The sequence below is a fragment of the Leucoraja erinacea genome, chromosome 3 (genome assembly GCF_028641065.1).
Source record: "Leucoraja erinacea ecotype New England chromosome 3, Leri_hhj_1, whole genome shotgun sequence".
NCBI lineage: Eukaryota > Metazoa > Chordata > Chondrichthyes > Rajiformes > Rajidae > Leucoraja > Leucoraja erinaceus.
In genome coordinates this window covers 20061927-20076147 of record NC_073379.1, presented here as the reverse complement: position 1 = coordinate 20076147, position 14221 = coordinate 20061927, and the positions used below count along the sequence as shown (strand labels likewise).

At 42.2% G+C, this 14221-nt stretch overlaps 1 protein-coding gene across 8 annotated transcripts in view; it reads left to right on the top strand.

The window, feature by feature from the left end:
* The window catches only part of adgrl3.1 (adhesion G protein-coupled receptor L3.1), a 623227-nt gene that overhangs the window by 567751 nt on the left and 41255 nt on the right, over positions 1 to 14221 (top strand). For all 8 annotated transcript variants that reach the window (XM_055632233.1, XM_055632235.1, XM_055632237.1 and 5 more), the window contains one exon: positions 12330 to 12498. In XM_055632233.1, coding sequence (XP_055488208.1) covers positions 12330 to 12498 — 169 coding nt within the window. The remainder of the gene's footprint in view (positions 1 to 12329; positions 12499 to 14221) is intronic.

Here is a 14221-nt window from a genome sequence, read left to right as displayed (position 1 = left end):
GAGCCAATTTACTGTTTTTGGAGTGTGGGAGGAAACCGAAGATCTTGGAGAAAACCCACGCAGTCACGGGGAGAACGTACAAACTCCTGTGCAGACAGCATCCATAGTTGGGATCGCACCCGGGTCTCTGGTGCTGCAAGCTCTGTAAGGCAGCAATTCTACCGCTGTTCCACCGTGCCACCAAGTGCAGATATTTAATTTGCAGCTGTATGTTGCTCCTCACATTGCAACAATTTCTATTTGAAAACTTTGTTGTAATCAGCAGGAGATATATATTTCCCATTTAAATGTCATCAGTTTGAATAAGAGTCCTGTTCCAAAACGTCCTTTGTCCATTTCCTAAACAGATACTTCCTGACTCGCTGAGTTGCTCCAGTACTTTGTGTTTTTCTCCAGCATAGAATACAGTATAGAAAAGTAATGGGCCTGTCCCACTTAGGCGATTTTTTAGGCAACTACAGATGACTAGCTTGTCGCCACATGTTTGCCGGTGGTTTTCGACATGTAAAATTTTCGGCAAGTGGGTTTGACGCCAATGAGCATTGCTTGACTTCTTCTGACGTAGGTGCTGTCATAGGTTGTCGCTAGGATGACGTAGGTTGTCGACGGATTTTCGGCAACCTGCTACGATTAGGATAGTCACCGGCTGTTGCCTAAAAATCTGCCAAGTCCCATTAATCGCAGGAACAGGCCATTTGGCTCGCAATGTCTGTGCTGAACATAACACTCAGGACATTTGTTACCTGCCTGCATGTAATCCTTCCATTTTGCATATCATGTGTCCATCTAAACGCCTCTTAACCACACTATCATATCTACCTCCCCACCACCACCACCGATAGCGCGTTCCAGGTACCCACGATCCTCTGTATAAAGAAATTTGTCCTGCACATCGCCTTTAAACTTTGCCCTCCTACCTTAAACCTATGCCCTCTAGTCTTTAACATTTTTACCTGGGGGGTAAAAGGTTCTATCTATGCCCCTCATCATTTTAGATTCTTCTGTCAGGTCACTCTTCATTCTCCTTGTTTCAAAACTTTGTATTTTGCTTTTTCTTTCCCATTTATAACCATGCTTGCAATCTATGGTCATTATCTAGAAGTACACAAAGATTAAAACAGAGAAACAAACCATAAATCAATATGTAATATGTGGCAATATGTGCCAGTATTTATCCACCAGCACTAGTTATCCTAATCCCATATGTTCCCATTCTCTTCCAATATTGCAGGTGCCTTTATCAATTAGCCGTATATCTAATTTGTTCCTCTCAGCGCCAGAGGCCTGGGTTCAATCCTGACCTCGGGCATTGTCTGTGTGGAATCTGCACGTTCTCCCTTGTCGGCGTTGATTTCCTCCGGGTGCTCTTGATTCCTCCCAAATCCCAAGGACATGTGGGTTTGTTGGTTCATTGGCCTCTGTGAATTGTTCTTTGTGTATAGAGAATGGATGCAAAAGGGGGAGAACATTGAACTTTTGTCAAGGCGTGATCGATGGTCAGCCTAGACTCAGCAGGCCGAAGGGCCTGTTGCCACGCTGTATCTCCAAACTAACTTGAACTAAACGAAACACGGTCATTGTATCTGATTCCACCATCTCGTCTTTCAGTGCAATTCCGGACATCAACCACTCTCTGTGATAAAAAAATACTGAGTTGTGCCAACATTGTTGACCTTTTAAAAATATGAAACTAATCTTAACCACCTTGTAATAAAAAAAAGACCCAGTAAGGCTCTTGTTGTGTCATTTGGAAAACTGAGTAAACTGCAAGCATTCAGAATTCAAGCATTCACTTGCAAATAATTCTGATAAACCGCCACAAGGAAACATTTTTCAGCTGATCGTCATTATTAAAATTGACATTTTTATGCTTAAACTGTTTTCATTTTGCCCCTAGCACCTATTCGGGAAAATTAATAATCTTGCGTGAATTGAATTGTAAGCAGTTAATGAAGGGTCACAAGAGAGATTGTGTAGCAAACAAATAATTTTTGCTGTTTGCTTTATCAAGGGATTGTGTAGAGAAGCTGATCATACAAAAACCTATGAACCAATATATGTTCTCTCAGATTCCTTAAGCAAAACTCCTAAATGACGCATTAATGGTGGAATTATTGACTTTGTTTTTCCCTTTATCTTGCATAATGAGTCATATTAAGAAAGTAGAACTTCAGAATGCATTAGCACGCTTGCAACAGAAGAACTGACCATCCATCCCATTTACTCTGTGCTTACACAGTTAATGCATCATTTGTTTCCTGTGGTAAGCGGCAGTTTATTCTGCGCTTGAGGGATGAATGCGCTGTTCAGGGATGGTTGAATCTTCAAAAGTTTTGAAGTGAACCTCTTATTAAAGAGGTTACAGGGCCACAATTATCTGGCCGTTTGCTTATTACAGATTTCCACACCAGACTGCAAGTTCTGACATGTAGTGCGTGATGTTCTTATGCGCTGTGTTAGTAATTTTATTTTTTTGTGGGGGGAAGGTTATAGCTTCAACCAGCAATCTCTCCACACGAGCTCACACTTTACAATTTTAAGCTCAGGATGATTTCTAAGGAAGTCCTCTCAACTTCAAGAGCGCTAAAAATAAACCATTAACTATTGAGTAAAGGTTATTCATCTTCCTGAGGTGCTGCAGCTTCCTGACGTCCTCTATTCCAAATACTTAGAGTCATAGAGTGATACAGTGTGGAAACAGGCCCTTTGGCCACACTTGCCCACATTGGCCAAAAGGTCCCAACTACACAAGTCCCACCTACCCGTGTTTGGTCCGTATCCCTCCAAACTTGTCCTATCCATGGACATGTTTAACTGTTTCTTAAATGTTGAGATAGTCCCAGCCTCAACTACCTCCTCTGGCAGCTTGTTCCATGCATACACCACCCTTTGTGTGAAAAATGTTACCCCTCAGATGCCTATTAAATCTTTTTCCCTTCACCTTGAACCTATGTCCTCTGGTCATCGACCCCCCTACTCTGGGCAAGAGATTCTGTGCATCTTCCCGATTTATTCCTCTCATAATTTTATACACCTCTATAAGATCACTCATCCTCTTGCACTCCAAGACCCTGCCTACTCAACCTCTCCCTATAGCTCACACCCTCGAGTCCTGGCAACATCCTCGTAAATCCACTGTGCCAGTCGGAACTGTGAAACTTGTCTCGCACATCCCAGTGTTACTAGAAGCTGCAATCAGTGACCCTATTTATTTGTTCTGATTCTCTCATAATCAATTGAATTTGATTACACACTGCGATATTTAGATGTCCATGGATTTTGAATTTTCACCTTATTGATACCCGGGATACGAGATTATAATTCACTTGAAATAATTAATTCACTTGAAACAAAAATGTCCACCCTGATTGGATCCGCCACCATCTCTCAGGAAACAAGGATGTAAGTTCTCTGCAAGATGTTATTCCCTTGTTCCTTTCTTTTAATCCTGTTTGTTTTGATTTTTGTATCCCCTAATATCCTTTCAAGTGACAGGAGTGTGTTGAAGAATTATTGTAGACACTTGATGTATATTCACTGTAATCGCTATTACCAGTTAAGGATAAGCACCGGTCTTTGAAATAAATGCGACATAGGAAATAAGGTGAATTTATCCTGTCAAGCAGCAGCACCATCTGCCCAGTTAAGTTGCATTTCGTTTCATTAAGAGGTTCGTTTTCAAATAAATGAATTGTTCATCAAGGAAAATTCTAAGGCCATTTTTGGAAGATTTTGGTCAACTGCTTGCTATATCGGAGATAATGTTTAAATGTCCATGTTTTTAATATGAGCATCTCTATATTGGGTACGCTAAATTTGATGCTTTCATAAGTACCTGATTGGAGAAAAAACCAAGAAAAACCTGACAAAACAAATTGAGTTTATTTTTGCATCATTCTTACTTTTGACAAAGTAAATTCTCGCTCTATTTGAGAGCAGCCATTTTGGTACTTTTGGCCAATTGTTTTTAATTAACAAAGCTGGATTTAATCAGGATATATATATATATACATATATAAAATCTACAACATGAATATATTCACAGAAGTTACGGAGATTGAATGATTTATGTTTCGATTCTTTTGAGGACGTCTCTGAATTTTCTGTGTTTAACCTTTCTCCTTTTTTCTTTTGACCTTGTTGTTTTGTTTAATTTTAATTGCATATTTTTCAGTCATGTGTGATTGTTCATTGGGAATCAATCTGAGCAATTATGTTCTAGGTTTTTTTTAAACTTTGCTTGTTTCAGTGATCGATTTAACGATGGCTGTTTTAACATGCTAGAGCAAGGATAGGAACCAGTATCCTCCTGAAGAGGGTTGAAAAGACAATTATCAGTCTTTAAATAATCTCCATTGATTTGTGATTACAGACTGTATTGGTACTCCGAGAGCTTGCAGGGAAACTGGAGAGATTAATGATTGCTCCAGCCCCATTAACAAGCTTTAAGCATCCACTGAGCAAGTAACCTTGCAGTCTTCTGCGAGAAGTAGCCCATTTGTAATCAACTCATTACATTCTCACAAGACAATGTATAAAGATGGCTACCTTCATTGATGTGAACCTGACTAATAGGACTGTAATAGACTTCAAGAATGTGTCTCTAGTCTGGGATACTTTATAAATCTAATTGCTTTGATCCAAACACCGCTTTTGCAGCGCTGCTGCAAGGGCCTGTCCCACTTGGTGATTTTTTCTGTGACTGCCGACGTCATATCAGTGGCGCCAAAAGATTTGAACATTTCAAAATACAGCGGTGACAAAAAAATGTTGCGACACTTGAAAAAACACCGCGCGTTATATGTCATCACGCCGCAACACACCGCACCACGCCGCAAATTATTCGGTGACCTGATACGTCACTCAATGATGTCGTCAGTCAATGATGCCGGCAGTCGCTGAAAAAAATCGCCAAGTGGGACAGGCCCTTAGCTGTCTACTAGCAGACTGGCTGGTATTTGCTTACAAAAATAATTTCCTACTGTTGTAAAGCAATATTTTTATAAACGTATCGGGAAGGATGTTCTTCACAGTTATGGAAAAGGAAATGGTATAAAATACTTCAATGCCTTGAAGCAGTGAGCAGTATGTTTGAAATAAACAGCTGGTGTTGAAAAGATATCATTTCAACCCTCAGAGTTTGTCGTTCATGGTTGTTCACTTTGGCGATGTAGCTGAATTATTTTTGTTCTGCCACAAATTGGCTTTCATCCTTTCGAGCCAGTGTGTACAACTGCATACTGATTTTCTTTGATCCACCTCTCTCTCTCTCTCCCTCTCTCCCTCTCTCCCTCTCTCCCTCTCTCCCTCCCTCCCTCTCTCCCTCTCTCTCCTCTCTCCCTCCTCTCCCTCTCTCCCTCTCCCTCTCCTCAATCTCTCTCTCTCTCTCCCTCTCTCCCCTCTCTCTCTCTCTCCCTCTCTGTCTCTCTCTCTCTCTCTCCCTCTCCCTCTCTCCCTCTCTCCCTCTCTCCCTCTCTCCCTCTCTCCCTCTCTCCCTCTCTCCCTCTCTCCCTCTCTCCCTCTCTCCCTCTCCCCCTCTCTCTCTCCCTCCCTCTCCCCCCCCCCCCCCTCCCCCCTCTACCCCCCTCTCCCCCTTCTGGGGGATGGTCTGTTATTTTTTTTAATATGATGCTCAATTTAAGACTTCAGAATTGCTTGTGTATTGCCCCCAGAGTTACCTCCACACACTCTCTGGACTACTGCTAAGATAGTGAAGGTTGGAAGCTTTTCAGTTTGTAGTTCAAGAGGTCTCACTACCTAAAGTTTGACACTGATCATATGTAGCAGCTAGCTCTTCCAGCAACATTAGCCTGAATTCCACATGCCGAACGTTATGCCAACAATATAGATTTTTCAATAGCCATAGAGTGAATATTTTTTGATTTACCTGATGGATAAAAGTTATCATAGTGCTGCCTCAACAGAGGTACTTTTTGCACTTTTATTCCTGTTGCAAGTTCCATCCTGCAAATGGCTTATTTATAACTGTCCCATTAGTTACTTTGCCAGACATATCAAAGTACCCTATAATTTAAAACCAGATGAAAGTGCAATTGAAGGTACAGAAATTCGATTTATTTCAAGGGATCCTGCCCAGAAAATTCTCACTCAAGTTTGACTGTTTTATGCCTGACTTGTTGAAGATGGGCAAGTTGTGGTGTAGGAAATATTTTATTCTGTCCCTTTGTAGCATGTTGTGTGGCTATCACGGACTGCCTGATTATTTCCCTGCCTCCTGAGATTGCTGTCTGTGGGTTCGATCCACAATCAATTCAGGAACTTCTCTCAGATGTTTGCTATCCCTTAAACATCTCTTTGATGTTTGCTATAGTGGCACGGTGGCGCAGCGGTAGAGTTGCTGCCTCACAGCGAATGCAACGCCAGGAGACATGGGTTCGATCCTGACTATGGGTGCTGTCTGTACGTAGTTTGTACGTTCCCCCTGTGACCTATGTTGGTTTTCTCTGAGATCTTCGGTTTCCTCCCACACTCCAAAGACGTACAGGTTTGTAGGTTAATTGGCTTGGTAAATGTAAAAATTGTCTCCGGTGGGTGTAGGATAGTGTTAATAAGCAGGGATCGCTGGTGGGCACGGCCTGTTTCTGCACTGTATCTCTAAACTAAACTAAACCCTTAATTCCAAACCCTTCAATCCACCCCCGCATAGTGTAATATTGTGCCAAGATGCACTGGTTTGGCTGTTTTGGCACGCTGACAATGTGCAGAAGGAGCTGTTGACAGAGAAGATGAGTTTCACTCTTTAATGTTGCTTTATTGTGGAAATGAGCATGAACATGGACATTATTATACTTCACCTTAACAGAGGAAGTACCTGTATTGGATTGAAAGATGCAGCATAGAATCGGGCCCCTCATCCCAGCGAGTCCAGGCTGACCATTAATCACTCGTTCACACTAGTTCTATGTTATCCCACTTTCTCATCGAGTCTCCACACACTCGGGGCTTTTTACAGAGGCCCATTAACCTACAAACCCGCAAATTGCTGGGATCTGGTGGGAGACGAGCGCCCGGTGGATACTCAGGTGGTCACAGGGAGAACGTGCAAACTCCACACAGACGGCACCCGAGGTCAGGATCGAACCCAGGGGTCGGTTCTACCAGCTGCGCCACTTTGCTGCCCTAAGTATAGCTGTGATATTTCCTCATTTAAAACAAAAAAAATGTCATTTCAACGCATGGCAGGGAGATCAGATCATACTGACGTAATTCATTGTGGGTCACAACACTTGTATTGCTTGTGCTAGTCTTCTGTCTAGATGTGGTTACCATCAGTGATGAATCCAGTGTTTTATGCCATCTCTAGTTTCCCTGAGAATGACAATGGGTGGCCAACCAAGCCGCTCTCCTGCAGGTTATTAACTAACTGACTGTGTTACCTGACCAGGTTAATTCCTAGGATGGCGGGGTTGACATATGATGAAAGAATGGATCACTGGAATTTAGAAGGATGAAAGGGCATCTTATAGAAACATATTAAATTATTAAGGGATCGGACAGGTTAGATGCAGGAAAAATACTTCAGTTGTTGGGAGAGTCCGGAACCAAGGGCCACAGTTTAAGAATAAGGGGTAGGCCATTTAGGACTGAGATGAGGAAAAACCTTTTCACCCGGAGAGTTGTGAATCTGTGGAACCTATTTTCTATGTTTCTATGAATCACATTTACTTCCAGTAGCTTTGCATTTGCTGCAAACAACTCTCTTAGTGTTTCCAGACTCTTAGAAAAACACACTTGTGGCAACTTATCGTGACCGATTTTACCTACCGAGCTTAACCCTTTGCGATGTGGGAGGAAGCAGGAGCACTGGCACAGTCACAGGGAGAACTTGCAAACCCCATGGGGACAGCACCAGAGGCCGGGATTGATCCCAGCACTCGCGTGCAGTGAGGCAACATCTCACTATGCTATCAAAGTTCTTCCAGTCACTGATGCACAAAGAGATACTTTATAAAGTACGTTAACTTTATGGTGGCCATGGGTGACATGGTGGTGCAGCGGTAGAGTTGCTACCTGACAGCGTTTGCCGCGCCGGAGACCCGCTTCGTTCCCCACTATGGGTGCTGTCGGAATGGAGTTTGTATGTTCTCCTCGTGACCTGCGTGGGTTTTCTCCGAGATCTTCGGTTTCCTTCCACACTACAAAGACGTACAGGTTTGTAGGTTAATTGGCTTGGCATAAGTACAAATTGCCCCTAGTGTGTGTAGGATAATGTTAGTGTGCGGGTATCGCTTGTCAGTGCAGATTTGGTGGGCCAAAGGGCCTGTTTCTGCGCTGTATCTCTGAACTAAATTAAACTTCATACGTACTTTAAGCTAGGTGGAATTAGCTGAAAGGAAATTGCTTCGGAATTTCAAGTGCACAATCCATGAATGCAACTTTACACTCTTCCCTTGTAAGGTAAGGTGAACTTGTAGAACATGATTGGCCATCTAATCTTCTCACCCAGGGGTCAGCAACCTTATTCTTCATAGGGGCCGGGACGCATGTCTGTGAGTGGATGGCGGGCCACATCTATCACGTGTACACATGGATCCCACCCTGGATGGCAGGCATCAAATCACGTGTTCACAGAAGGTATTGCTGGAGAAACTCAGCGGGTGAGGCAGCCACATGCAATCCTTGCATGTCTCACCCGCTGAGTTTCCCCAGCATTTTTGACTACCTTCGATTTTTCCAGCATCTGCAATTCTTTCTTAAACGTGTTCACAGAAGGTGCGGGGCTGTGCCGGCAGCTTTGCGCAGGATGCGGTACAGTCAGAGCTCGGGGCGGGCGCTTGGGCGGGGTGCTCGGCGGGTCGGATAATTACAGGAATAAAAAATTGGGCTACAGGTCGCATTCGGTTGGTTGCCGACCCCTGTTCTAGCCCATGGATGCTCTCTGAATGACCATAAACTACCTTCTGTATCACCCGCTGGTGAGGTTAGTCGTAAACAGCGAAAGGCTCATGCAAGCTCCCACAACTCACGTGATGAGAGCTCTAAGCACACCTACTGCTGAATGCCAACCCCCAGGTTCAAGTTCCATTCCTTGAGAATATATGGGGAGTGACTGGAACCTTGAACATAGGACAAATCTACCAGCATGAAAGAATGGTCATTAATAGACAGTAATCTATTAAACCTTGAGAAGATCGAGACCGAAAGTCAAATCTATGTTTGGATACCAAATAAAACTGATGGTGCTGGAACCCGAAACAAAGACAGAAATGTACATTTCCAGCTTTTCTATTTTTGTTTCAAATCTTTGACTGTTGGAATAAAATTGTCAAACCCCACCATGGAAATAAGCTGGTTTACAAAGAAAAACACAAAACGCTGGAGGAACTCAGCAGGTCAGGGAGCATCTCTGGGGAACATGGAGAGGTGAAGTTTCGGATCGGGACCCTTTTTCAGACTGAAGAACAGTTTTGACCACAGATGTCACCTGTCTGTGTTTTCCAGAGATGCTGCCTGGTACTCTGAGTTACTCCAGCACATTGTGTTGAATCTCAGTGTGCACAATGCTATGAAATGCCTGCTGTATTTTATCCCTGTGGAAACTGTGCGACACTCTGTAAACTGTGGGACACTCTGTAAACTGTGGGTCATTGATTTGATTGATTGATGGATTGAAAGAAGCAGCAGGGAAACAGGCCCCTATTCTTAAGATAAGATGGGAAAAGCTGCTTCCTGTCACTTGTTGCCAATGTGCTTTGGGTGGCAGGGAGCAGCTGGAAAGAGTTTTATTCTGGTGACTCAATTTTCTTTATTTTATTATTTGCTGCTGAAACCATTATTTTCTAATTTTGCTGTTTTTGTCCTTGCATTCATGCATTCTTTAGCTTTGAGGATAACAGACCCTTCATCAAGTAAGAATGATCTGAATAACTTACAAGCATCATGTTGTGTGGCCTTTTGACATGTGCTGAAAGCTGGCCCCATCCATAATATTTTTCTCCATTGTAGCCTCTGTCATTTGCATAGAGACGGAAGAGCAAACTGTGTGGAGAGCCAGAAAATTCATTTTAAATATTCACATTTGCTAAGTTGCTTAGCAACCCAAGACTGATTCAACAAGTGTTCCGATGGATTAATAAAGGATATTTTGCTGTTGTCAAGAAATTGAATTATTGGACAAGTCTGAACTACTTTGAAAAATACAGAGCATCAGGACATGCCATGTGTACTTAATCCTCCAGGGATCCTTTAGGATAATGTCTACATTTTAATGGGTAAAGAAGGAACAGACAATTTAGGGTTTTGCAACGTGTGTTAGTAAGTAGGCCTGTTTATGGTGTCACAGTAAAAGCAATAAAGCCCATTGAGAGATGTATAATTACCTCCTAATACCAAACGATGGCCATAAGGAATTGGAGTAGAATTAGGCCAGTCGGCCAATCAAGTCTACTACGCCATTCAATCATGGCTGATCTATCTCTTCTAACCCCATTAGACAATAGACAATAGGTGCAGGAGTAGGCCATTCGGCCCCTCGATCCCGCACCGCCATTCAATGTGATCATGGCTGATCATCCCCAATCAGTACCCCGTTCCTGTTTTCTCCCCATATCCCCTGACTGCGCTATTTTCAAGAGTCCTATCTAGCTCTTGAAAGTATCCAGAGAACCGGACTCCACCGCCCTCTGAGGCAGAGAATTCCACAGACTCACAACTGTCTGTGTGAAAAAGTGTTTCCTCATCTCCGTTCTAAATGGCTTGCCCCTTATTCTTAAACAGTGGCCCCTGGTTCTGGACTCCCCCAACATTGGGAACACGTTTCCTGCCTCTAGCGTGTGCAAACCCTTAACAATCCTGCCTTCTCCCCTTAACCCCTGACACCCATATTAATCAAGAATCTATCTATCTCTGCCTTAAAAAATATCCACTGACTTGGCCTCCTCAGCCTTCTGTGGCAAAGAATTCCACAGATTCACCACCCTCTGACTAAAGAAATCCCTCCTCCTCTCCTTCCTAAAATAACGTCCTTTAATTCTGGAGCTATGATCTCTCATCCTAGACCTTGTTGGAGACTGCTCTTGCAATTTTTTTTTGTTTTTGTTGCTGTTTTCAACTTTGGACAAGGCACTCTTTAACCAAAAGGCTTATCTTTGCAAAATGAGCAATAGAGGGAGAAAGTGGCCATGTTCCAGAGAATGCTGACTGGATCAAAAGTTTCAGTTTGTTCTTCAAGTGAAGAGTCTTCTCCAATGTCTGTTATCACCCCATTCCACAGCACAAATAATGTATTATTGTGGCGTTTTTATTTTCAGTGCTAACTGTAGACTAACTTGCTTTTTTTATTTTTGCTTATTTCATTCTTCTTGTCTCTTTTGCTTTCAATGTGTATTTTCTGCCTTGCATTGTGGGTGGAGGGGCAGGGGTGGTACGTGTTCTGGATTGAGGTGGGAAGAGAGACCCTCCAATGAGTTTCTCTATAGCTTGGTTTAATTTACAACCCCTGATTTAAATTTACAGAATCATGTTCAACTGATGTTGTCATTTTTCTGGAAACAACTCTTAAAAATGAATTAATCACCCACTAAATATATTTCTAGGCATTCCTGTTGCTGCCTAATTTTATTGCTGTTGTTTTGTTTTCTGACTGGGTGGAAAAAACATTTACATTTCAGTTGAAGATAGACACAAAAAAGCTGGAATAACTCAACGGGTCAGACAACTTCCCTGGACAATAGGTGACGTTATGGGTCAGGAACCTTCGTCAGACTGAGAGTCGGGGGAAAGCGAAACGAGATGTAGACGGTGATATAGAGAGTAATAGAGCAAATGAATGAAAGATGCAAGAAAAGTAACGATATTAAAGGAAACAGGTCCTTGTTAGCTGTGGGTTAGGTGAAAACAAGTTGCAGACAATGAGACTCAACTAGATGACTTTGAAACTAGCACAACGATCTGGGTGGGGGAGGGACGGAGAGAGAGGATTATGTAGGGGTTACTTGACGTGAGAGAAAACAATATTCATATCGCTGGGTTGGAAGCTGTCCAAGCAAAATAATTTCAGTTATTTCTTTAAGTCAATTTTTCAATGGTATTGCTGCATGGCAAATTCATTTCACTGGACCTTAGTTGGTGCATGTGACGAATACATTTGTATTGTATTGTATCTTACGCTTTGTATAACAGCAAACTATTCTGGATCGCTAAAGACAATGATTAAAAACTACTGTTAAACATCACCAAAGTTATTTAAAAGCATTAATTGGGTTTGGAACTCAAAAAATAAATAAACTGGAAAAGGGTGCTCATTTGGCAAGAAGCCGTGTGAAAAAACATTAAATAATTTGTGTTTTTCTTTGTTTCATTCTTTACAGATCATGGGTCATTGGTGCAATAGCTCTCCTCTGCCTCCTCGGACTCACGTGGGCCTTTGGACTTATGTTCATCAACGAAAGCACTGTTATCATGGCATATCTCTTCACCATTTTCAACTCACTGCAGGGAATGTTTATATTCATTTTCCACTGTGTCCTGCAGAAAAAGGTTAGTTTATGGTCAGAGGAAGATATTTATAACTCTTGTCTGTGGGCTGGGAGGAATGTAATATCTGATGACTTCTCTTGATCTTCATAGTAATGGTTTTACTGTGTTATCATAATAATCCAGGTCAATTGCTGTGTAAGGAGATTAAAAAAGACTTGTCAGAGTTCATTAATTTTTCTACACGCATTAACCTTTACCACTTTCTTAACTATCTTTAATTGTCTTTTCAGATTTGAGTGTTTATTATTTAAACTCTGACCTTCCGAAGTCAGGAAATACTAATTTTGCTGTAATCAATGTTCGCTTAATGTTTAACTGTGTCTGTGTCAGTAGAAAGTTAATCTGCTCTGAAGTATCATGTAATTTTGGTGAGATGATTAGGTTGAGTGGTGGATGTCATAGGCCATTGGGTTTCTCTGCAATGACAGGCAGAGGAGCTTCAGGTGTGCTTTATCCAGCAGATTGAGGTTGGAAGATTTTAGTTTGAGTTTAGTTTACTGTCACTTGTACCGAGGTTCAGTGAAAAGCTTTTGTTGCGTGCTCACCAGTCAGCGGAAAGACAATACATGATTACAATCGAGCCATTCAGTATGTACAGATACATGATAAAGGGAATAATGTCTATAGATTTATAGTTGATGTTTTGAGATTTTGGATTCATCATTCCTCTACAAGCACCGACATCAATCTGCTTTATTTTGGATACATCTAATCCTTTAAAATCAACAAAAGTGTATTGACGCTAATTGTTACTGTAGTCACTTGTTCTCAACTTGGCCTTGTAATCTGTATGTGTAGGAAGGAACTGCAGATGCTGGTTTACACCGAAGATAGACACAAAATGCTGGAGTAATTCAGCGGGACAGGCAGCACCTCTGGAGAAAAGGAATGGGTGATGTTTTGGGTCGTGACCTTTCATTCCAAAAGAGAATTAGTTGGAGCTCTTGGGGCTAACAGAGTCAGGGGATATGGGGAGAAGGCTGGCACGGGTTACTGATTGTGGATGATCAGCCATGATCACAATGAATGGCGCTGCTGGCTTGAAGGGCCAAATGGTCTCCCCCTGCACCTATTTTTTAAGTTTCTACATTTCTATGAAACATCACCCAATCCTTCTCTGCAGAGATGTTGTCTGTCCCGCTGAGTTACTCCAGCATTTGGTGTCAATCTTGTAATCTCCCTGTTGCAGGAAAGAATACCAAAGGTCACATGGGCCTGGAATGGGTGCACTTTAGAAAATGTCCCCAGAATGTGATGAATCCTATTGCTCTTGCAGAAGATGCTTGCCTAGGTTTTTGATCAAGTTTGTTAATGCAATTGTGAATACAACATGCTCAGTAATCAGTACGATGAAGGTATGCTAGATTTATATTGATAGAATATAAGGCAACAATGCCACGAGGAGACTAGATTTAAAATAACTTAACCTGCAAATTTATGAAGCCAGAGGACGATGGCAAAGAATTCTAGCCCATGGTTTCCAATCACAGATTAAGTTGACTGATTTTAGGCTTGTTTAAACTGAATACAAAGTGGTTTAAATTTGTTTTAAAAACAGCAGGCATTAGTGGGGGTTCCGTTGCCTGTTGGTTCCAACTCCTCCTGACGTTACCGTAGGAATTTGTGCATCAGAGAGCAAGGATTTCCAGATGAAATCATGTATAAAATCATGAAAGGAACAGATCGGGCTGACGCACAGAGTCTCTTGCCCAGAGAAGGGGAA